We start from the raw sequence: 23934 nt of genomic DNA on the forward strand, positions 1-23934 counted from the left end.
TATGGATGTTACTTTGACATGTGCCACATACCTAAACATTGTTGCAGACCAAGTATATCCCTTCATGTCAACTGTATTCCCTGATAGCAGTGGCCTCTTTCAGCAGGATAATGTGCCCAGCCACACTGCAAAAACTGTTCAGGAATGGTTGGAGGAACATGACAAATAGTTCAAGATGTTGCCTTGGCCTCCAAATTTCCCAGATCTCAATTCGATCATGGATCTGTGGGATGTGCTGGAAAAACAATTCCAATACATGGAGGCCGCATCTCACAACTTACAGGACTTAAAGGATCTGCTGCTAATATCTTCAATAGACCCCAGCTGCAGCAGCTCTGTCTGGAGACCTCCGTCCCCAGACAGCTCTGTGCTCAAGACAAGCCAATGATGTGCTGAAAACTCATTGCTATGTAACACAATAAGGAGGTCTCCAGACAGAGCTGCTGAAGCTGGAGGTTTCTCAATATCTTGGTGCCAGATACCAGAGGACATCTTCAGAGGTCTTTTGGAGTCCATGCCTCGTTGGGTCAGAGCTGTTTTGGCAGCACGAAGGGGCTCCAGAGTGTGACAATTTAGTCATATTTTGTGCCTAGTTTTGGTGTCAGTGCGAGTAAATTTTAAACCTAGGTGCACTGGTGCAACTTGCAATATAGCCGTGTTTTTTTTTTAATCATGTGAAAACCAGTAAGAGCGAGAACTTGTGTGTGAATGAGTGGGCTTGGCGTATGTGTGTGTGTACACACGTGTGAGAGAGAAGCGTTACCACGAGGCTCTCGTGACACGACCAAAACAAAGCAGCATTGTGCAGGGAAAAAATCGCGCGCGGGACGTCAGTCGCCACTCAGTAGGACTTGCTCTTGCTGTGAAACGAACAATGAAACGAACGATTGATTAATTTTTTTAAAAGAAAAGACCCTCCTCCTGTTCCACTGACCCAAACTGATGACAGTTCAGACGAAGAAGCAGCAGGTGATGTGAAAAATGCAAAGACGTATTCCAACATATTGCCTATGACCAAGGCTCAGCGTTTTCGGTTTTTACCGATTTTCACCAAAAAATACTCAGATTTTTTAAAAGAAGCAGATCGGTTTAAACTGATTTTCACCCGGATTTTATGTTTCCACAGAGCCAAAAGTTGTTCCTGTTTGTGTGAGGTTATATAAGTGTCCTCTTGTGGCGAAATTCGGCATGCTGATGACTGAAAAATAAAAACCGAAAATGTTGAGCCTTGCCTATGACAAATAGTGTTCCTGATTCCTGATTCCTCCTGACAGGAATGGCTTATGCAATATCCATGGCTACGATTTAGCAAAGAAAAAGGCACCATGTACTGCATGTATTGTTCTCAGTGTGGGCCAACTTTTGTGGGGAAAACCAAGTTTGCTGACCCCTCGACCAGCACCACTGTGTTCATGCATGACACTAACTTTAAGCACAACAACAGCCTGAAGCACAAACTGTACAGGGACAGGTCCATGGCCGGAAGTTCAGTGTCTCTGCAAATGGCATTTGAAAGGCAGACATCTGCAAATTGTTCTGCAGAAGAGGCCGAAATGGAAATAAAATTCAATAAAGCGTACTACATTGCCAAAGAAGAGCTACCATTCACAAAATTCAAGGGTCACATAGACTTATTAAAAAAGAACGGAGTTAAAGTTAACCCCACACACAGCAACGACATGGCATGTGCCCAGTTTACTGGAGTGATAGCTGATACACTTAAAAAGAAGACAGGCAAAAAAATAGCAGACTCCATGTATCTCTTATTCATGACTGATGGCGACATGGATGTGTCAACCAAGGAATGCGGGATTGTGTATGCACGGATCCTGCAGCAAGGGAGCCCAGTGAGTGTTTTGATTTGCCACGTGGGAAGTCCAGCACGCAAATGCTCAAGGTATGTAAGGAATTTGACTCTGGTTTGGCTCATTGTACTCGCACACAGAACACACAATCTTCAAAAATATACACTAGGAATGACTATATACAGGTGAAGCTGTTTATGTGAAATGTAAACAGGACATATTGCAAAGAAGTGATGCTAAATAATGTAAAAAAGTGTTACTTTATAGTAAGTATGTAGGTGGTTATGTACAGTATAATACAGCTTGTTCAGATATGTGAGTGACATATTTATTGCACTTTATTACTAAAACATTTATTTGTAGGTACAGTATTTTACTGTTCCGGGGTTATTGCAGAGCCACAGTGAGTTTGATGCCAAGGAGGCTGTACAGATGTGGTTCAGTCAGGGTAAAAGAGCTAGAAAGCCCAATTACAACGGTTGGCCCTTAGAGCCTCCTAGTGGCCCTCAGGGGGATGTGCTCTAAACTAAAGGGAAGGGAAGGAGAGGCATACTGTATGAGTTCAGTGTTTACTTATTTTGTTGTGGTTCTTGTGCTGTAATGACAGTAATGTTACTGACCACATACCTTATGTTTACATTTATAAATGTATTATTTGGTGCCTATGTTTACAAAAAGCACTTTAAAGTTTACATTTTATTTAACTTATTGTTGTTTTTTTTTGCTCTTAAGCACTACCTCACTTTGTGACATTTAAAATAAATAGCATATTCTTATTTCTGTAAGTGGTCTATTTATTACCAAAGCATTTATCAGTAATACAGTTAAGATGGAAAAAATATCAATGTGTTGCGTTGCGTGTCAATTTAAGTGGTGCTCCTACATTTTGTGCTGGTGCTCATGGAAAAAGTTAGTCTGGAGCCCTGGGACCTACAAAATATTACACAGGTGGTTTTAATGTTTTTGCTGATTGGTGTACAGGTGACAGGAGGTTGATGTGAGTAAAACTTTTAAAAGGGTTAAGGCTTGTAAAGCTGCTGGCACAGACGGCATCCCTTCCCATGTCCTTGAGAATGTTACACTCAGCTACCTCAGGTTTTTACTGACATTTTTAACCTGTCCCTGTCATTGTATGTGGTTTCACTGTGTTTTAAGAAAACCACTATTGTGCCTGTACCTAAGAAAACACCTGTCTCTGGCCTTAATGATTACCGACCCCATTGCTTTGACCTATGTTAACTGTGAGAATAGGTAAAACGTACTCATCCACATTAGTTCTTGGGACCAGCGCAGCACAGGGCTGCGGTTTCAGTCCCTTATTGTACAGTCTGTTTACACATAACTGTGTTGCCAAATATGACAACAGCAGCATCATTAAATTCACAGATGACACCACAGTGATCGGACTAATAAGCGACCGTGATGAGATGGTCTATAGGAGTAAAGCGGAAGATTTAACCATATGGTGCCAAGATAACAACCTCTCTAAATGTCAACAGGACAAAAGAAATCATTGTTGATTTTAGACAGATCAGTGGGAATCACATTCCTATTTCCAGCAATCATCTGTTGAAATTGTGGACAGCTTTAGATTTCTCAGTTCACACATAACAGACACCCTCACATCTCTTAATGATGGTCTCTCAACACCAATTGTATCCTCAAGACGGCACAGCACAGACTGTATTTTCTTATTGGACCCCCCCCCCCAACTGTACCTGGCCAATCACCCTGCACTCTGAGCTGTCCTGGTTGCTGCTCCACCCCCTCTGCCGATCCGGGGAGGGCTGGAGACTACCACATGCTTCCTCCGATACATGTGGAATCACCAGGCACTTCTTTTCACCCGACAGTGAAGAGGATCACGCTATTCCTCCCAGTTCCCCGTCCCCCCCGAACAGGCGCCCTGACCAACCAGAGGATGCGATAGTGCAGCGACCAGGACACATACCCACATCCGGCTTCCCATCCGCCGACATGGCCAATTGTGTCTATAGGGACGCCCGACCAAGCCAGAGGTAACACAGGGATTCGAATGGCGATTCCCATGTTGGTAGGCAATGGAATAGAGCACTATGCTACCCGGATGCCCGAGACTGTATTTTCTAAGACGTCTCAAGAGTTTTGGTATGAGTAACAAAACGCTTATGAACAGTACCATCGAGAGTGTCTTGACAGGCTGCATCACAATGTGGTTTGGCAACCTGACTGCTCAGGACTGCAGACTGCTTTAAAGGACTGCAAAGACAGCAGCAAAAATCATTGGCATTGAACTACCACAACTTCATAATATTTACACTACTCGCTGCAAAACAAAAGCCAAAAACATCATTAAGAACACCAGCCACTCCACTCATGTTCTGTCCTCGCTCCTTACATCTAAAAACATTACCAGAGCATCAAATCACACACTACCCATAATAGTTTCTTTCCACAGGCAGTCAGGTTGCTGAACAACTGACACACCCATATCCACTCATATGCATTGTTGCATTATCGTATACTTTTCTATATTGTGTGTATGTATATATATATCAATTCATGCATACATAGTCTACATAGGCCTGTAGTGGGTTTTTTTTTTTTGAGATGGTGTGTTCTTGTGTCCTTTGTCCTTGTGTCCTTTGTGTTAAGGCAGAGAGAGCCAGAGCTCAAGAATTTCATTGTATTCTAATACATATGATAATAAAGTTGAAGTTCCATTTGAGTTCAATTCATATCATCTATGTCACTGTGGACTATGTTTTTGATAATATTATATACAGCTTGCCACCACCACTACTAAACTAAGAGCCAACCAGCCATCCTAACCTTAGGAGTGGAATGTGGGGCAGTGCTTCGTTGTGCTGGTCTGCTCTCAGGCAATGGGATGCTTTCTACCAGCTCCAGAATGCCTCGAACCTTATCATCAGAGATACGAAGGGACAGTAGGGGAAGCTCCCCAGAGATCTTAAACCTGTAACACACAAACAAATACATTCACAGATGCACATGCACAGCTGACAACTCCAGGTGTGAATGCATGTGGAAACACACATGCATATAAATCTTCTCTTTGAAATTAAACCTAGAGTGGCCAAACCAGTTATTCTTAATAACATATGCTTTCTCTGGGCAATACTTCTCATCCTCTTGTCTATGTAAAGAAATCTGATTCTTACAAGGGTAGAGTTGTGTGGGGTAGAAGTGGGGGTGGGAGGCTTCTAACTGTATTGTGAAGCTCAGTATAGCTGCCATTTTTACCTTTTTATGCATGCTCAATAATCTAGGTAAGAAAATCACAGAAAAGTTGAATCAGTTCATCTGGACACAACGTTTATTGAGAGAAACATTTCATCACTCACCTAAGTGACCTCAGAGGTTACTTAGATGAGTGATTCAACTTTCTGTGAATTATTGCTTTAATTAGATTCAAAATGGTGTGACAATGGCCTGGTTTTGTGTGTCAGCTGGAGAGCTGGGAGTATTCCGGGGTCTACCTGGGTGCTTTTGCTAGGCGGAGAGACCTGGATCTGATGTCAACAGGTGCACAAAGCAGGGGCGATGCACTGAGCTGCCCAGCCCAAGTAGAAATACTATGAAGCTTAAAAAGAAGATATTTTTTTCATAAAGTTCAAATATTGATGGCTGGGGGCTCCTGGAATATATTGGTCACACAGTAAACACTGCACACTTACTTTGCCATGCGTGAGTCTGTGACGACCATGGCCCTGCTAAACAACACCTTCAGATCCATTGGTTCAAGGATGTGAAGGGATGACCGTTTCTCCTTACGTGCCTTCTTCCAGTCACCATCTGAGAGACAAAGGAAATAATGGTTGTGTTACTGATATAAAATTTGCATGTATGGGGCTGAGAGGTTGTACATGTATGTATGTATGTATGTATGTATGTATGTATGTATGTATGTATGTATGTATGTATGTATGTATGCATGTATGTATGTATGTTAGATAGATAGATAAGATAGATAGATATGGAAAAGCGTGTTGATACAGTGATATATGTGTAAAATTGTGTAATTAAATACGCTTTAATAATTTTCACATCAAGCTTTCATGCATGTGATATGTGTGTGTGTGTGTGTGTGTGTGTGTGTGTGTGTGTGTGTGTGTGTGTGTGTGTGTGTGTGTGTGTGTGTACCTGGTTTGCTATAGAGGAATTGTAGGCTGCTGAGTTGTACATCAAAGCTGTCATATGCTCTAGACATGATGTCTTCAATGGTACTGTTGACCAATGAGAGCTGGGGCAGATCTTTCCTGCTTTGACTGGACATCTGTCAACACAAGATCAACAAGGTTTCTACACACTGAAATACCATACTTTTAAGTGCTTAATTTGAGGCGGTCAAGTGAAGCTTATGGAAAACACAGGTGTGGCGGTACCCTTCAAACTGATCCTTTGCTTGACAGCTGGTTCAGGTTGAAGATCATTAAGAGTAAAATTGAGTACAGTGCAGACAGTAAAGGTATGGTACAGTATGGTAGTAAAATTCAAATTTTTTTAAAAATGTCTTTCTTCAAGATTTATTTGTCTTTGAGCACATTTATTCAGGCTTTAGGCTCTTCTCTTACCTTGAAGTGCCCCAGATCCAACAAAATTATGTTCTGTGTGGAGTCGTAAAAGCCCGTTTGTGGAACGATGACATAGGACGCCATCAGGTTCACGTTAAGATCTAGAACCTTCTGTGTCTCAATCACATACATCAAACCTGAAAAAAATTACATAAACAATAATTAAAACAAGCAAAACAACAACAAAAATAATAGTTCACAGTTGTAGACTTCTACAATTAATGTACTATAGATTAGTACTAGACTATAAACAATAAGTGATAGCATTTATTGTGAATTATCTGGTTTTTAATCACACACAGCAGACCTAGCTTGCCCAAGAAACTTCAACAGGAAATTCTGATGATAAAAATTGTTACAGTATTGTTAGTTTTGTCTGCCCTGGGTTAGATAAAACAGATGTCTTCAAAGAAAATCTACCTTGAAGGTACACTGCACAACTTTTCCAACTCATTAGCCTTAAAAAAAAATTGGGGAGGCTTGAGGAGCTGGAGGATAAAGACTAAGATCTGTTTGTGTGTGCATGCATCTGACTGACCAGTGGAAGTACGGTCTCTAAACTGTTCCAGTTTCATCAGGGTAGCGTTGGTCAACTCATCCAACTGCAAATCTTCAGGGGGCATAAAGAATGCCGACATACTGTTTACTGTCACCTGCAAGAATGCCATGCATGCGTGTGTGAGCACACACACACACACACACACACACACACACACACACACAGACAGGACAAAAACATGCAAATATGTAGCCTCTCATATTTGGTCATGTCATACAAGCACATGTGCAAACTCACATCCAGACATAAATGCTTACAGCATCGTAGATGATTTCCAGGGGCTGTGACTCTACATAGAGTCGCTGGTTAGCACTCTCGTCTAACGGGTTTGTTTCAAACAGAATACTAAGCAGTGGGGTTCCTGCAGTCCCAGCCTTCCTGGACGACAGCAGGGTGGGTGCAGCCTTTTTATTGGCCAGGCCAGTCACCTCGAACAAAGTGAGCTGAGCTGTGAGTCTGGAAGAGGAAGTGGAAAACATCAGATGAGTATTCCTCTCATAACCCTGGAACAACCAGATGAAGACATTTGAGGAGGGAGTATTAGTACCAGTATTTTGGGGCACTGTGGTTGTGTAGTGGTTGGAGAAGTCACCCTTGAATAACAGTACCCAGGGCAGGGTTGCACCAGTCATTTGTAAATTTGTTTCAAAGTTTTTGTGTAAAGTTGTTACTAAGTTCTTAGTATTAAAAAATACGTTGTAAACTGGTGATTTACTAATTTTAGTTCCATTGTTCAAATGCAAATAAAGTTGTATCCAGTAAAGATCTAGTAATGTGTAAATTGGTTACCAGGCAAATATCACAGCAGCCAGTCAACCAAAAACCACTTACACATACATGTAAACGTGGAACTTCACAAGCTGATGTCGGACAAAGACACCCACATCATCGTATAAATCAAGGGGATGCAGCCTATCATATTAATTGCATTGACAATAAATATTTTCTACATTTTCAAATAATAGCTCCGAATGGTCTAGCCAGTCATTGTTGTTTGCTGTTGTTTAAATTGGGTTAAATGGTATTATTGCTGGTCTGTGAATGTTCTCATTGTCATTATTGCTGCTGTTTTGTTAAAAAGTTAAAATTCTCTGTTAGGTTATCATAACCACTACAACTTCCCATTTGTATGTGATATTGATCTATTTGCTAATTATGTGACAACTGGACTTAGTACAGACTTAGACATCACATAACTGGTGCAATCAGGCCAGGTTCCCAGCTAAAGTTTTTTTTTTTTTGCCCTTTTCTCCCCAATTGTACTTGGCCAATTACCCTACTCTTCACATCCGGCTTCCCACCTACAGACACAGCCAATTGTGTCTGTAGAGATGCCCGACCAAGCCGGAGGTAAGACGGGGATTCGAACCACCGACCCCCGTGTTGGTAGGCAATGGAATAGACCGCTACGCTACCTGGGTGGTAACGTTTTTTTTTTTTAATAACATATTTAATTCCTCTCAGCTCTCGGGGCTTTACTATTAACCTAACCCTGTGCTTTCTTTGAAAAGAGTATTTCCTAATCAGGATCAAGAAATAATCAATTAGCCAGAATATTTGAGCCTGGCCCTAATCTCTGATGAACACAAACAGAAACAAAAACTTATGGCCTGGAAAGTAAACGTTGGTCTGAACAAGAGCCATCTGACATACAGGACGATTACAGTGCTGGCAAAATTACTGAAGCTCCAAAAGCATTTTAGTGAAACTCTAACTAAACTAAAGTCACAAGGTAACGTGAGGCTAAGTTGATTCACATAATATTGCATGACTACAAAGATTTCAAGGATTCAAAAGCAGGTAAGCAAGGGTTAATAATACGCTACACTCCCAGTCTTGTCATTGTTCTGAAAATTATTCAATGAGATGCAATCCTTATTTGCATGTCTCCAGTAATGATGGGTGATTGATATAAGAAATATGAGGCTGAATGGGATCACTAATAAGTGATCTGATTGCCTGCAATTGATCAGATCACTGCTCAAAAAATTAACATGTTTCCAAAGCCAATGCACATGAGAAGTTTCAGCATTGTTTTAGAGACTAGGTTCTTCACAACACACTAGTACTATGGTGAGGTTATGTGGTGGCCCATCAGGAAAAAAAAATCAATTGATGCATGAAAATGAATGAGGACATACTTAATAGCTTGTGCGCCGGATCTCTGAGTGAGCATGGAGTTAAGCTCTCCAACAGTCAGCCTGATGATCTCATTCTTGTCCTTATCATCTTTAATGGACATCGACAGTTTCTCCATGTGGAAGTTGACCTTCATGTCCTCAAACTGCAACACAGACGAGACCAGCAAGTTTGTGATCAGGAAGTGTTTTTGTGTATGTGTACTTCAGAGATACATAGCATCCAATATGCATGGTGTGATGTTAGTAATAATGTCTGAATGTGTTCAAAAGCGAAAAGGCAACATGATATCAGTTTCCAGGGGTGTGACTTACATCTTTTGGAAGATTAGGATTGACAGCAGTTTCACTGTATCCAATGGCAGTGTACATTTTGGCCTTCTCAGCCGGGGTCATCAGCTCATCAAATCCCGAGGCTGAACAGCAGGTTAATGGAATTGCAAAAACGTGAGACTTGACAGAAAACAAGATTTTTTTTTCAACTAATGTTTCCACGTTAAGTGTTAATATCATCTACAGATTGTTATTACAAAATATATTCAAAAACCAATTGCTTTTGTCCTATTTTCCAAGATACGTATACAATTTCTTCCCTTGTGTTGGGCTGTCTTTCTGAATCCAAGTCTATACTGTCCTGCAGCGTACCTCCACTTTTGACTTCTTTGGTTTCTGTATCCATTGTTCCCCCAAAGCTCCATATCCAGCTCATCCAGCCCTGGGACTCCTCTTCCTCCATCTTAATGCCTGGACGGTAAATACGCAGCCCTGCCTTACTTGCCTGAGGAAGAAAAACAATCAATATTTATTTAAAAAGATTTAAAGAAGAAAAAAGTAAAAGCATGCACAAGATTAACATCAGGGTTCTCCAGCGTGTTTGTTTTAACATCTCACAAAAATTAGAACTTAAAGTAAATTACAATCTAGCGTCTTACACGGCCAACCTGATTTATAAAACAAATATAGCTTACTTAGTCATAACAGCTATCAACAGACAAGACCTGTCCATCAATAGGATCTCAACCCACAGCCAAGGAAACCACATTTAAAGGAATTACTCACTGTTGTTTCATTCTTCTAACCCAAAATTTTGTTAATTGGTTTTGAGGTGTAAGGATGTACTTGCTGCTAATATCTGCTTCAGAACTATTATAGCACAAAAAAGAAACATACTGCAATGTTTCCCCTAGAAATTTTCTTATTGGTGGGCGAGGGTTGTGATGTGTAGGTGTGTTGACAATGGGGGAGGGGCGCTCAGCATTTTTTCCTATCTTGACTTCCTTACTCCATTTTGTCATCATACCAAGGCAACCATTAAACTTTCCAAAACCTTCTGCTATACCCCGTTTTCCAAGTCACAAGAAAACCAAAGTTCTTGGCACTTAAGTCAAGCCTTCAGTCAATACTGGCAAGTTCCCAAGTCCTAAACTTTTGAGTTTCAAGTCCTAAATGAGTCAAAGGGTAGTAACAAAGTGACAGTTAAAATACTAAATTTATGCAAATGATGAATGCCTTTTAAATCATGAATGCTTTTCACTGAGGAGATTGGTGGGCAGCTCTTCACCATTAAGTGGTGGAAGGCATGCCCATGAATGGCTATGGTAGGGGATATGCTGTACTTATGCTAGTCAAATAGACTATACTGTATGTTGGTGAGCAAGTTTAATCCATTAAAAAAGCAGCATTTAGATAAGACTTTCTGGCCACCTGTCAAAGACAGTACTACTTACAGTTACGGACAGTAGTCAGCCTTTGTATCAACTTGGCACCATTAGATGAGGTGTCTTGGCAGGAGCAAAGCATGTTCCATTATACTATTTGATTTTGAAAGAGGTAGTTATTGTGCATATGCTATGTGCATATTTGTGTGTATGTTTATGGCTGTTACCAACAGCATGTGATACAGACAACTACAGAAGATGGGAGAAACACAGATAAGAGAGCGAAAGATACCGATCTAAATTATGTATTTCTGAGAAGCAAGCTTTACCTCCATCTCTGCCTGCTGTCTGGCCAACGTGATGTTAAAAATATCCAGTGTTTTCTCAGGTTCCTTAGGACAGAGATAGAAGACACATTGATTAGAGCTTTTCGCAGGTCCTGGTCAATGCCTGTGGGAACAAACCAATAACTTAATGTCCATCATTTAATCACATCAAGAAAAGACTCCTTGCAGAAAAGAGGACAAACTGGAAGACTGGGGTGACTAACAAAGAACAGGTCTCAGCTAAAAGGCAAGTCGTTTCTGAACTAATATATTCTGGAGAAGTAATCAGTTCCTTGGCATATGTTTTGCCCCCACAGAGTTCAGGTTTTTAGCTTTGTGAAACCACACCTCAATTTATGGAGGTTCTAGTTTAGTTTGCAATTCTAGCTTAATTTCCACACGTATATTTCCTGAAATAATTTTACTACTGCAGGAGACAAATATAAAAACCTAGTCCTCCCTTGTAATGTCAGAAAAAATGGTTTACATCACAAGAAATTAGACTGAACTCTAACAAAGGAACAAAACAAACAGGCCAAGAGCTTTGACACTCTGAATCTATTTACAAACATCAAAGAGAGAAAACTATTTAAATTCCAATTCAACCTCCTCCTTCTGAGCCAATATATACAAACAGATCTTTGAACATCCCCACGACCCAATCTCCTTTCTTCTTCCTCACATCCATCCCTTCCAGCATTCAGCCCAACCTGCAGCCCTGTTGAAACTGCTGCACCACCTACTCAAAACACACTATACCCACCCTTCTTTTCTATCCATTTTTCTTTCCTCTGATGAACTCTCTGAATGAAGTCTCATTTTCTCTCTCAGCCCTCTTCCTCCTTCCTCTTGCTCTCATCCACCTAATCATCTTACAGCCTTCCTTGTTCACCTACATCCATCCATTCCTGTGACCAACTCCCGAGTACTGCTGACTAACTCCCTCCTTCTTCCTCCTGTCATTCATTCTGTATCTCCCTCTTCTGCTGCTTCCTCCTACAAAAGTCCATCCTCCCACCATCTCACCTCCTTCCTTCTCCAACCAACTTCTTGCCACTGCTTCCTTTTCCATCCTCATCATCCTTGTTACCCAGCTGAACTTTCCCCTCCTCTACCCTATCTGTCCTCTTGTCTCAGTCCCACCCCCCCTCTTCCTCCTTTTTTCATCCCAACTCCTGCCCCCCCCCCCCTTCTCCCTCTGACTCGCCCACCTCTAGCTCTTTAAGCAGCTCCTCGCTGGGATTCTTGCTGGTTATCTTGGTCTTATAGAGCTCCCGGTAGCGTTTCACAGTCGCCCGGTGCTGGAAGATGTGCTTTGATGACCACATATGGAGACGAGGCTTCACGTCCACCTCCAGGATGCCTGTGATTACATACTGCCACCTTGAAGGAGTTCACACACACACACACACACACACACACACACACACACACACACACACACAGAGTGACAATCAACAGCATGAATTAAGAATCAATCAAATTATCAAACAGGCCATTAGCAATATTTAAGCCTGCTCGCAAGGTATAATACCACTGCCTGAATGGCAAGAATAGCATACAATGTGATAGCTGGCATGTAAGAACAATATTATCAGTAAGCATTGTCAACCATAATCTCTACCACGTATTGCATCAGATAAAATGGCAACTCACAGTGAAATGTGATGCTGCTAATGACAACTAACAACAGTGAGCTATAACATACTAACACAGTGGTTACCTATTGAAAGCGGATGTCACATAATTATTACTTGAGCTATATTATAATCAATTTGGACGGTAAGCAATGTTGTTTACTGGTGTTGTCTGTTCTCAACATTGAAGAGTAAGCAGTCAAAATGTAATGCAGTGTTTTCTGACCAGATTGGGGCATTGCTGTGAATGGGGACCTCCGGCCTGTACTTCCTGTATGGCAGGTTCCGTGACATCATATCCACTGAGCACAGAAGCTCCAGAATGCTTTTGTACTGGGAAGGCAGAGGCAAACAATAATTTTTATCAAACAGTTAAAGAGGTACTGTTAGTAAAAACTCTTTTTTGAATTATTTCTCTCTAAATATTATAGTTTCATTTTCTGCTATTTTGCCTTTCCACCTTTTTTCTACCTACTCTCCCTCTCTCACACAATGTTTTCACTCATTCAATGGCCTTAAAAGTGTTCAAAATAAGTATTCACCCACCATTGATTTTTTGTTTTGCTGTGTTGCAAAGTGAAGTTAAAACATATTTACATGGGATTTTTCTATATCTATACTGCTAATTCTCTATAATGACTAAATGAAATGAGTCTCCACAAATATATCAAAAATAAATACCTGAAAATGACTTCATTGGCAATTATTCACCCTTTTGTGTTAACAATTTATATTGAGCCAAGTATATTCAACTTTCTTGAAAGATCACAAAATACATTAACAGGGTCCGGGTCCACCTATATTGATTTTGAATCCACCAGTGTTCAGCTGTGTGATTGCACAATCAGACTTCATGAGGTCTCAAAACTAAAAAAGCAGATCAGATCAGTCTTGCTGCCATGAAGACTAGGGGATTGCCTGTGTAATTTTATGATGATGATGTTAAGAGGCAAAAATCTGGCAAATTGTATAATAACATTAGCCAAGCTTTAAACCTTATATGTCCACCATAGAGTTCAGCGTAACAAGGCGGGAAAAAAAGGGCAGAACGCAGACACTCCCAAGATTAGGATATCTTATCAAAATGAGCAACAAGACAAAGACACCCGCTACAATGCTCAATGATGAGCTGCACTACTTATTGGCTGAAATGGGAGAAACTGTCCAGAGACCAATTCAGTTCTTCTCAGATTTAGCCTTTTGAGAGTTTGCTGTGAGCTATATGATAAAATCTGAGACTCTCTAGAATATGACTTTGTGGTCTGATGAGACTGAAATTGAGCTTTTTTGGCCTGAAAGCTGAGCGACGTGTTAGGCACACAAGCCAAACACGACCAAATACCCAGGTAAAACCATCCCTACTGTCAAGCACAGTGGTGGCAGCGTCAAGCTATGAGGTTGCTTTTCAGTAGGAGGAATGGGTGAGCTTGTTGCCATCAAGGGAAGACAGATGGACCTAAATACAGGCAAAAAATTAAGAACCTGTTTTGGTCAACAAGAGATCTGTATTTCTGGCGAAGATTCATGGTCCAACAGGATAACGACCCAAAGCACAAAGCAAAAACTACTAAGTAATGGCTTATAAAAAGAAGGATAATATTCTGGATTGGTCCAGTTGGAACCCAAACTCTAATCCCGCTGACAATCTGCGGTATGACCAGAAAATTGATTTCCAGCAATGCTCTCCATCTCATTTGGCAGAGATGGAACAAATATGCACAGAGGAATGGGCAAATAATCCAAAATCTAATTGCGTAAATGTCACACAAACATGCCAAAGAAGGATCACAGCTGTAATTGCTGCTGAAGGCCCATCTACAAAGTGCGGACCCTAGGAGGATTAATACTTTTACACATAGGAAATTCAGGTCTATCCCTTTTGAATAACAAATGTTATTTAATAAAAAATGTACTTCGTTTCATAAATTTTTTGATTTTTTTTGGTTATGCATTAAAACTTGCAGATATAACAAAATATGAAAAAGTTTGGAGGAGGTGAATACTTCCTGAAGGCACTGTACATGCATGCACAAAAAAACCTACCTGAGATCTATTAAGTTCAATGGCCACCTCTCTGAGATTGACCACAAGGTCAACTTTAGGAGATGAGAAGTCTACATCTGACCTCGGATTCATGCGCAACTTCGCATCTGCTGTGATGGGACGAAAAACTGTGGAGCAGCAACAGTAAAATATTTTGTTTAGAACAAAGTAAAATCCTGGTGAATGGAAAACAGAATGTACACTCACAGACAAATGCAATCTTAATGCATTTTGATGGTATAAATGTTTGACTTGGTTTTTTTTTAAAATTTTATTTTCCCCCTTTTTCCCCCCAACTGTATGCGGTCAATTACCCAACTCTTTCGAGCCATCCCGGTCACTGCTCCACCCCCTCTGCTGATCTGGGGAGGGCTGCAGACTACCACATGCCTCCTCCGATACATGTGGAGTCGCCAGCCACTTCTTTTCACCTGACAGTGAGGAGTTTCACCAGGGGGATGTAGCATGTGGGAGGATCCCGCTATTCACCCCAGTTCCCCCTCCCCCCGGAACAGGAGCCCCGACCGACCAGAGGAGGCGCTAGTGCAGAGACCAGGACACATACCCACATCTGGCTTCCCACCCGCAGACACGGCCAACTGTATTTGTAGGGACGCCCAACCAAGCCAGACATAACATAGGGATTCAAACTGGCGATCCCCATGTTGGTAGGCAACGGAATCAACCGCTATGCTACCCGCATGCCCGATTTGTTTTAAAATGCTTCCCTAAGAACATGGAAAAAACATTTTCATTTAAAGTGTGATCAGACAGTTGTAAAAAGATTTCACCAGCTTTGTGGCTAATTCCATTTCTATATGAATATGTTAATAGTCGATATATTCAAAACAATGCGGATAGTGTATTAGAATATGTTAGTGATAGTTCATACGCACTGCATGATTTGCACATGGGTCAGACATTGTACTATGTGAGCACAAATGGTCAAATAAGCATGTGAAGTTGTCATCATGACTCAAGTCATCCCAGATTACAGTTCACACCAATGGAAAACCTTTATATACAGTTAGGTCCATAAGTATTTGGACAGTTACACAATATTTGTAATTTTGCCCCTGTACACCAACACAGTGGATTTGACATCAAGTATTTGAGATTTGATTGAAGAGTAGACTTTCAGCTTTAATGTAAGGGGTTGGATAAAAATGTGGCATTAACTGTTCAGGAATTACAGCCATGGATATACAGGGTCACCCCATTTTCAGAGGCTCAAAAGTAATTGGACAAACAAACATAACTATGATTATAACAATTATATTTAATGTTTGGAGGAAAATCCTTTGCAGTCAATGACTGCCTGAAGTCTGGAACCCATCGACATCTTCAAATTCTGAGTTTCCTCCTTTGAAATGCATGGCCAAGACTTAACGGCAGCTGCCTTCAGTTGCTGGTTGTTTGTGGGTCTTTTGGTTATTAGTCTGGTCTTCAGCAAGTGAAAAGCATGCTCAACTGGGTTGAGGTCAGGTGACTGACTTGATCACTGATGAATATTCTACTTTTTTGCCTTGAGAGACTCTTGGGTTGCTTTCTCAGCTTGTTTTGTGTCATTATCCATCTGCAGTGTGAAGTGCCGTCCTCTCAGTTTTGTGACATTTGGCTAAATCTGAGCAAATGGTATATCCTTATAGACATCACAATCCATCCTGCTACTTCTGTCAGTAGTCACATCATCAATAAACACCAATGACCAAGTTCCATTGGCAACCACATATGCCCATTTCATAACACTACCTCCACCATGTTTGACAGATGATATGGTATGCTGAGAATCATGAGCTGTTCCTTTTGTTCTCCACACTTTTCCTCTTCCCATCCTTCTGGTACAAGTTAATCATTGCTTCATCTGTCCAAAGAACCTTGTTCCAGAACTGGGTAGGTTTTACATGTTTTTAAACACAGTCTAATCTGGCCTTCCTGTTCTTAAGTGACACCAGTGGTTTTCACCTTGTCGTAAACCCTCTGTATTTATTTTCATGCAGGCGTCTCTCGATTGTATACTTGGACAATGATACCCCTACCTCTCAAGAGTGTTTTTGACTTCAGTGGATGTTGTGAATGTGTTTGTCTTCACTAGGGAAAGAATTCTGCGATCATCCACTGTAGATGTGTTCCGTGGTCTTCCAAGCCTTTTGGTGTTGCTGAGCTTGCCAGTGCATTCTTTCTTTTTAAGAATGTACCAAAATGTTGATCTGGCCACTCCTGAAGTGTTTACTATCCATCTAATAGATTTCTTTTGCTTTTTCAGCCTAATGATGGCCTCCATCACTTGCATTGACAACTCTATGGATTTAATGTTGAGAGTTACGATGAACAGCTACCAAATGCAAATGTAAATACTTAAAATGAACTCCAGACTTTTTATCTGCTTAATTTGTCATGGCATAATGATGGAAAAGGTCTTACTTGCCCATGAAACCACTTGTTAGTCAAGTGTCCAATTACTTTTGATCCTCTGAAAATGGAGTGACCATGTATAAAACTAGCTGTAATTCCTGAATGGTTAATGCAATATTTTTGTCCAACCCCTTAAATTAAAGCTGAAAGTCTACACTTCAATCACATGTTGCTTACTTCATTTCAAATCCACTGTGGTGGTGTACAGGGGCAAAATTACAAATATTGTGTCACTGTCCAAATACTTATGGACCTAACTGTACGTGTGTTAAATAAATAATGATGTCATATAACTGCATTTAACGCAAGGCTGTGGGTGGGTTTCATTGGTCATCCTATGCAGGCTTCTTGGTATAAACAGGATGAAGAGTAATGTCAAAATCCTAATAATCCTGCCAAACAGATCCACAGTTCTCATTAAATGCATTCAAAAAAAGTCACTGTTAAAAGATTATTGGACTGTAAGTGCATCAGTTCTACCTGAAGCCTTGTTTGTAAAGGCACATAGTAATTTACTGCTACTACTACTACTACTTTCGGCTGCTCCTGTTAGGGGTCGCCACAGCGGATCATCCATTTCCATTTCTTCCTGTCCTCTGCATCTTCCTCTGTCACACCAGCCACCTGCATGTCCTCCCTCACCACATCCATAAACCTCCTCTTTGGCCTTCCTCTTTTCCTCTTCCCTGGCAGCTCCATATTAGCATCCTTCTCCCAATATACACCCAGCATCTGTTTTTACCCTTTTTAATTAAAAAGGGTAAAAATTGAAATTTGTAAAACATTTTAAATTACTTTTATTTTTAATTCAGCAACAACTTAATTTTTACCCTGTCGGGTATTTGTTTGTGCTGTTTGTTTCATGCTGCAGTTATACAGTATAGATAGGGTGTTATATGCTGGAGCATGGTGCACATATGTTTATATATCTTATTCTTATTCTTATTTCTTATTTTATCTTCTATTTCTATTTGTTTCTGTTTTTCTTATTTCTATTTTCTTGCTATTTTGTTAGTTTTTCTCTACTAGAGCGTGAGTGTCTGTAATAGGATCCAATTTCCCCTTGAGGATGAATAAAGTATTTCTGAATTCTGATTCTGATCTCTCCTCCGCACATGTCTAAACCATCACAATCGTGCCTCTCTTGCTTTGTCTCCAAACCATCCAACCTGAGCTGTCCCTCTGATATACTCGTTCCTAATCCTGTCCTTCTTCGTCACTCCAAATGAAAATCTTAGCATCTTCAACTCTAACACCTCCAGCTCCGCCTCCTGTCTTTTCGTCAGTGCTACTGTCTCCAAACCATATAACATCGCTGGGCTCACAACCATCTTGTAAACCTTCCCTTTAACTCTTGCTGGTACCCTTCTGTCACAAATCACACCTGACACCCTTCTCCACCCTGCCTGCACTCTCTTCTGCACCTCTCTTCCACATTCCCTGTTACTTTGAACAGTTGACCCCAAGTATTTAAACTCATACAACGTCGGCACCTCTACTCCTTGCATCCTCACCCGCTGTCCTCCCTCTCGTTCACGCATAGGTATTCCATTTTGTTCCTATTGACTTTCATTCCTCTCCTCTCCAGGGCATACCTCCACCTCTCCAGGCTCTCCTCAACCTGCACCCTACGGTCACTACAGATCACAATGTCATCCATGAAATCGTAGTCCATGGAGACTCCTGCCTGATCTCGTCCATCAACCTGTCCATCACCATTGCAAACAAGGGCTCAGAGCCAATCCTTGATGTAATCCCACCTCCACCTTGAACCTATCTGTCATTCCAACTGCACACCTCACCACTGTCAAATTTCCCTCATACATATCCTGCACCACTCCAACATACTTCTCTGCCACTCCCGACTTCCTCATACAATACCACACCTCCTCTCTCTGCACCCTGTCATATTCTTTCTCTAAAGACACGGTGTAACTCTTTCTGACCTTCTCTATACTTCTCCATCAACATTCTCAAAGCAAACATCGTCTCTGTAGTTCTCTTTCGTGGCATGAAACTATACTACTGCTCGCTGATCATCACCTCTCCTCTTAACCTAGCTTCCACCACTCTTTCCCATAGCTTCATGCTATGGCTGATCAACTTGTATAATGTAAAAGGCACATATTAAAAATGATAATAATTCTGGTAACTTCTTGTTGGGATATTTTTAAGCATCAATTAATTCTTAATTCTTGGGAGCAAATTGTGTCACTCGGAAAATTTGCCAAAAATGATCTTTCTGGGAATGAAGGAAATGATGTGTGTTACCTTGCGACACTGACCTATTGAGCTTTGGGAATTATTAGGATAATGCTGATCTCAATGACCTTATCAATTATCTTAAAGCAGTTCTTCCAGAAATGATTACTATAATTCCAATTTATTGAGGACAGCGAGACACTCACCAAAGTCATGGCTGATGAGAAATGAGTTTTGGACATCCATGGTGCTCTGGAGACATTGCTATAGAAACAATAAAAAACAGGGAGAGAGGATTAATTTTTCGCTCAAACAGGTACAAACATTCTTTGTCTTTTGCTTGTATTTGATATTATTCTTTCTTAATACATTTCCATTCTTTATTGATAGCATTTTTAAAATTCAGTGGGAGAAAGGATTGAAGGATCCCATAATGGAAACATATTAATCCACTATGTCTAGCAAAGTGCTTGAAATGAAATGAAATTTACATTGACCTTACTATGCATTAGTCTCTTCCCAGCATTCACAAGCAATTTCAGAGAAGACTGAAACAGTACAACGATCTGAGAAAAGACTTCTGATCCAGTGTCTCTGTCACTTTAACTTCTTCCAGCTATCCCATTACATTACATTACATTACATGACGAGTCACCCACATTGATAACATGCTGACTAATAACTTGTCTCCATAAGCATTTTCCAACTTGAATAAAAGACATCTTGTGCATGCTGACATTTAGTTTCCATACTATGGGGAAAAAAAGTATTTGATCATTTCCTTTTACCAACTATTTTTTTGCAAATACAATTTTAATATTGTTCACAATTAAAAGTCAAAAGCACAATGCTGTGCAAAACCTTGCCATCATATACAGTGGACATTCCATTTACAATCAAAAAACAATTAACTATACTATATTAACTAACTACTATAAAGGACCCAGAGCTTGTGGTCAACTTTGGCCTGGTGGTGAAACATGGTTGTCAAGCCATTATCCAGCAAGTTTTGGTTAGCTTCTAAAAACAGGGAAGATAATGGCTTTGAGCCAAACAGACCACGACACAGCCAACCCCAGGCCAAATGAGACAACGTTCTGTACTACCCTAACAGTGAGCAGACTCACCAGGGCCTCATCTGGAAGGTGATTGGAGAAGAGCACTGAGTTGACATTCCAGTAGGCAAACAAGCTGTCCAGCTGAACTAGCTGAGAAAAGGAAAACACACAATAACTCAAGCAGCCACTTACAGGATGGCTGATTTTAAAAGCTCTGTCTGGGTCAGGGCCCAAAATTGGATAATACAAACTTTATAATGGGACCCCACATTTTGGTTAAGAGAGGTAATGTATGACCTGATTTTTATTTGATTATTCTAAATTTGTATAAAGCTAAACCTACAATAAATGTTAATTCTACCATTTTGTATGACGTTAATTTGTGTTTTCAAATCTCAGAAATAATTTTGGCTGTATGAAGTGCTGTACTTCCATGGATTCATTGCATAAATAAGAAGGAACATGTCATATGATTCAATTTCCAACAAATATCATCAGTTTAGCTTTAAGAATCAGAATACATGGAATTTGACTCTGGTTTAGTGGCTCTCAATGTACAATCATAGAAGAACAGCACAACAATCTACAGGAATATAAACAAGGAGTTACTATATACAGTTGAAACAGAAAGGCAATAGTGAAATGGTGCAGAATGCAAAGATGCTGGAATAAATATGTTAGCAGGTTACTTACATACATGAGGTAGGTGGTCATGACAGAATATGCATGTATATTACAATATACAGTATATACAGTGTCCTTAGATTTATTATGACAATGTAAGTGTTCATCAGAGTGACAGCCTGTGGAAAGAAACTGTTCTTGTGTCTGGTTGTTTTGGCATCAATAACATTTATTTAGAAAAATCTAAGGCCTTAGACAAAACTGGTATGCAGAATGACTTGCCCTTGAGCTGAAGGGACAAACCACATAATGAAACACAAAAGACTCTGGCTACGTCCTGTGTGAGATAAATTTGTACAGCAATTTGCTGTAAAAAATATGTCAATAAAAGGTTAGGAAGTAAAACCAATGTGTTGCTGACAGCAGCGTTGTATCAACTCCTACCTTGAAGAAAAGCTTGGACTTCTCATCCAAAAGACAGGGCTTCCAGTTCTCATCACACGTCTGTGGGACCATAGAGGAGTAAGCTCTTCCATATACTGCATTTTATTTTTTGAATTGTAGATCATAAAACCCATTATCCAAATGTGTAAATACAACAATGTGTTACCTGGAGGCTGAGGTTTTTAAGTGATACTCCAAAGGACAAAGGACAATTGGGATTGGTAACCTAAAAGAGAAAAAAAAATGCAAGAAAGATCTAAGGCTATAAAAAGATCATTTATAAACTCAGGGCTACATTTTTTAAAGTCTTCTTGATTCATGATATTATGAATGGAAACACTATGTGTGAACATGCAGGGTTCTCTTTAATGCTTCTTTTTTCATTCTGTGTCTTAAAATTTTGGGTCCTTCCCAAACCCAAATTATCATATATTAATTTTAAATAGAGTAACTTGACTTGGATACTCACATCATCCTCATAGCGGACATGGATGTTTGAAATTTTGACCTGCAGGTTTTTGATAACCTGCGTAACTAGCTTCTCGACAAAAGTGTCCTGCTTTTCTGGGTTAGGGTTCTCTGTCAAAACAGGCAAATAGAATATTAGAATGTCAGATTATTGCAATTCAAACTATACCGAGTTATTTAATAGCATCTACTGCACACTGCTATGCTATCTTCTCAGTTGTTTTACTTTCAGGCTACTCAACATGGTGGTAAAAACGCTCAAAGCAACAGCCCGTTCCATTTTACAATTTAATAAAATGTTCCTAAACATGGGGGAAAAATAATCACAACTACCCACTTATGGGTCCATATGCATGTAGGCACACTCAAACATAAACACAAACATGAACAAACACACCAACTGAACCCAATTATGCAGAGGCAAAACACAGACCTATCTCAGCAGCCTTCTGCATGGTCTCCTCGATCCTCTGCAACTCTCTCTGACGAGCCTCCTGCAGCTGCTTCTCCTCCTTTTCTGCATCATACTTTACACCTACAAAGAGGAGGATTGAATGCAAGCAATGATTACATTTTAATAAACTTGCACAAAAAGAACAGAGCACATACATACACATGGTTGTTTATTATTTCATAGAAGCGTTTATGCAAAATAAGGTACCGAATATTTAGGTCAGGCTATATGGTTTGTCATATGATATGAATGACTAAAATGCTAAGTATAGGACACAGGTAGCTGAAGTTTTGAAAAAAACTTTTTGAAAAAAACCACGAGTGAGTGAGTGTGTTGAAGTTGTTAAGTACCATGCTGCTATTTTTCAGAGCACAACATGCACTTAGAAGAACAGTAGGTATATACAAAGGTTGGGATGGATGTTGACTGTGTGTGTGCTTGGCATTGTCAGTGATCTTACTGGCTGTGGGCACTATAAGCAGGTAGACACCATCTAGAGTTGCCTCCACTGATTGTGTGTACAGGTTCTTCCATGGAATCTTCAGTTCCAGCCGTCCTGTTGAAAGAAACACATTGTCAATGTCTTCTTAAGTAAAAATGAAGTGTGGCTGAGATGTATGGTGAGAGTCTCACCTATGTGCCCTGCCTTAACTTTGAAAGGAATGTCCAGTTGACTCTTTATAAAAGAGAGAGAAAATAATTGGTATAAAGCCATCATATCAGGCATACAATGTAACAATAGAACTGCATTATTGCGCTTAATAAAGCATTTATATCAAACTGACTTACCAAAGCATTTTCCTTGATTTCAAGATTTCTGAGAACTGCATCACCTGGGATAAAAAGAATATTTATTGCGCGTATATTAACTCTGAAGACTGTACCAATCACCACAAAGCCAACAGATCAGTATTGGGTTGCAAGGAACCTAGAAGTGTAGCAACATCAAGAGTTTACCTCTGACCAGAAGCTTTTGATTTTTATCTATTGGATTAACTGACAGGCCTCTCTAACTCATCAATTACAAAGGTGACTCAAGAAATGCAAGTCATTCTTGCCAGCCACTAGAGAGGTAAAGATTGTGTGTTTGATTGAATGCATGTGGAAAAAGTGCAAAAAGGGAAAAAGGAAGAAAAAGACATTTATGAAATAAACTTGGAAAAAATGTTACTTCAAAAGTCATGATGTCAATGTCTTTCAGTATTGCCTATTAAGACCTTTTATGACTTTATGACACTACAACCAGCTGAACTGTCTGCAGCCTAAAACTCAAACAGCCAGAGTGATTATAGAAGCCAAAGTTGTTTTCCGTCATTTAGTCAAACAAACAATAACACTAGATTTGACTTGAATTTCTCTTTCACATGCATATCATATTATGGCCTTGTGAGCTGTAACATTCATCCATAGATGAGCCCATTAAAACACACCGCTTTAAAAAAACAACAACAAAGCATTACTGTACCAACTAAAATAGTGACCGGGAATTATTCCTATTCTTGGACTTGTACCATTTCACGTTCACTGTG

The 23934-nt window shown here is 40.1% G+C and overlaps 1 protein-coding gene across 1 annotated transcript in view; it reads right to left on the reverse strand.

Moving 5' to 3' along the window:
• Positions 1–23934, reverse strand: part of vps13a (vacuolar protein sorting 13 homolog A) — a 92960-nt gene that overhangs the window by 68169 nt on the left and 857 nt on the right. The window contains exons 2-23 of the mRNA XM_056301733.1: positions 23195–23238; positions 23039–23081; positions 22866–22961; positions 22385–22486; positions 21953–22062; positions 21650–21709; positions 21484–21543; positions 20485–20565; positions 19564–19621; positions 14741–14868; positions 12924–13030; positions 12272–12443; positions 11064–11126; positions 9722–9854; positions 9392–9492; positions 9080–9222; positions 7196–7394; positions 6918–7032; positions 6380–6516; positions 5949–6081; positions 5483–5600; positions 4617–4761 (exon numbers count right to left, since the gene is read on the reverse strand). Coding sequence (XP_056157708.1) covers positions 4617–4761; positions 5483–5600; positions 5949–6081; positions 6380–6516; positions 6918–7032; positions 7196–7394; positions 9080–9222; positions 9392–9492; positions 9722–9854; positions 11064–11126; positions 12272–12443; positions 12924–13030; positions 14741–14868; positions 19564–19621; positions 20485–20565; positions 21484–21543; positions 21650–21709; positions 21953–22062; positions 22385–22486; positions 22866–22961; positions 23039–23081; positions 23195–23238 — 2348 coding nt within the window. The remainder of the gene's footprint in view (positions 1–4616; positions 4762–5482; positions 5601–5948; positions 6082–6379; positions 6517–6917; positions 7033–7195; positions 7395–9079; positions 9223–9391; positions 9493–9721; positions 9855–11063; positions 11127–12271; positions 12444–12923; positions 13031–14740; positions 14869–19563; positions 19622–20484; positions 20566–21483; positions 21544–21649; positions 21710–21952; positions 22063–22384; positions 22487–22865; positions 22962–23038; positions 23082–23194; positions 23239–23934) is intronic.

This window comes from Lampris incognitus, chromosome 1 (assembly GCF_029633865.1).
Source record: "Lampris incognitus isolate fLamInc1 chromosome 1, fLamInc1.hap2, whole genome shotgun sequence".
In the NCBI taxonomy this organism is placed as follows: domain Eukaryota; kingdom Metazoa; phylum Chordata; class Actinopteri; order Lampriformes; family Lampridae; genus Lampris; species Lampris incognitus.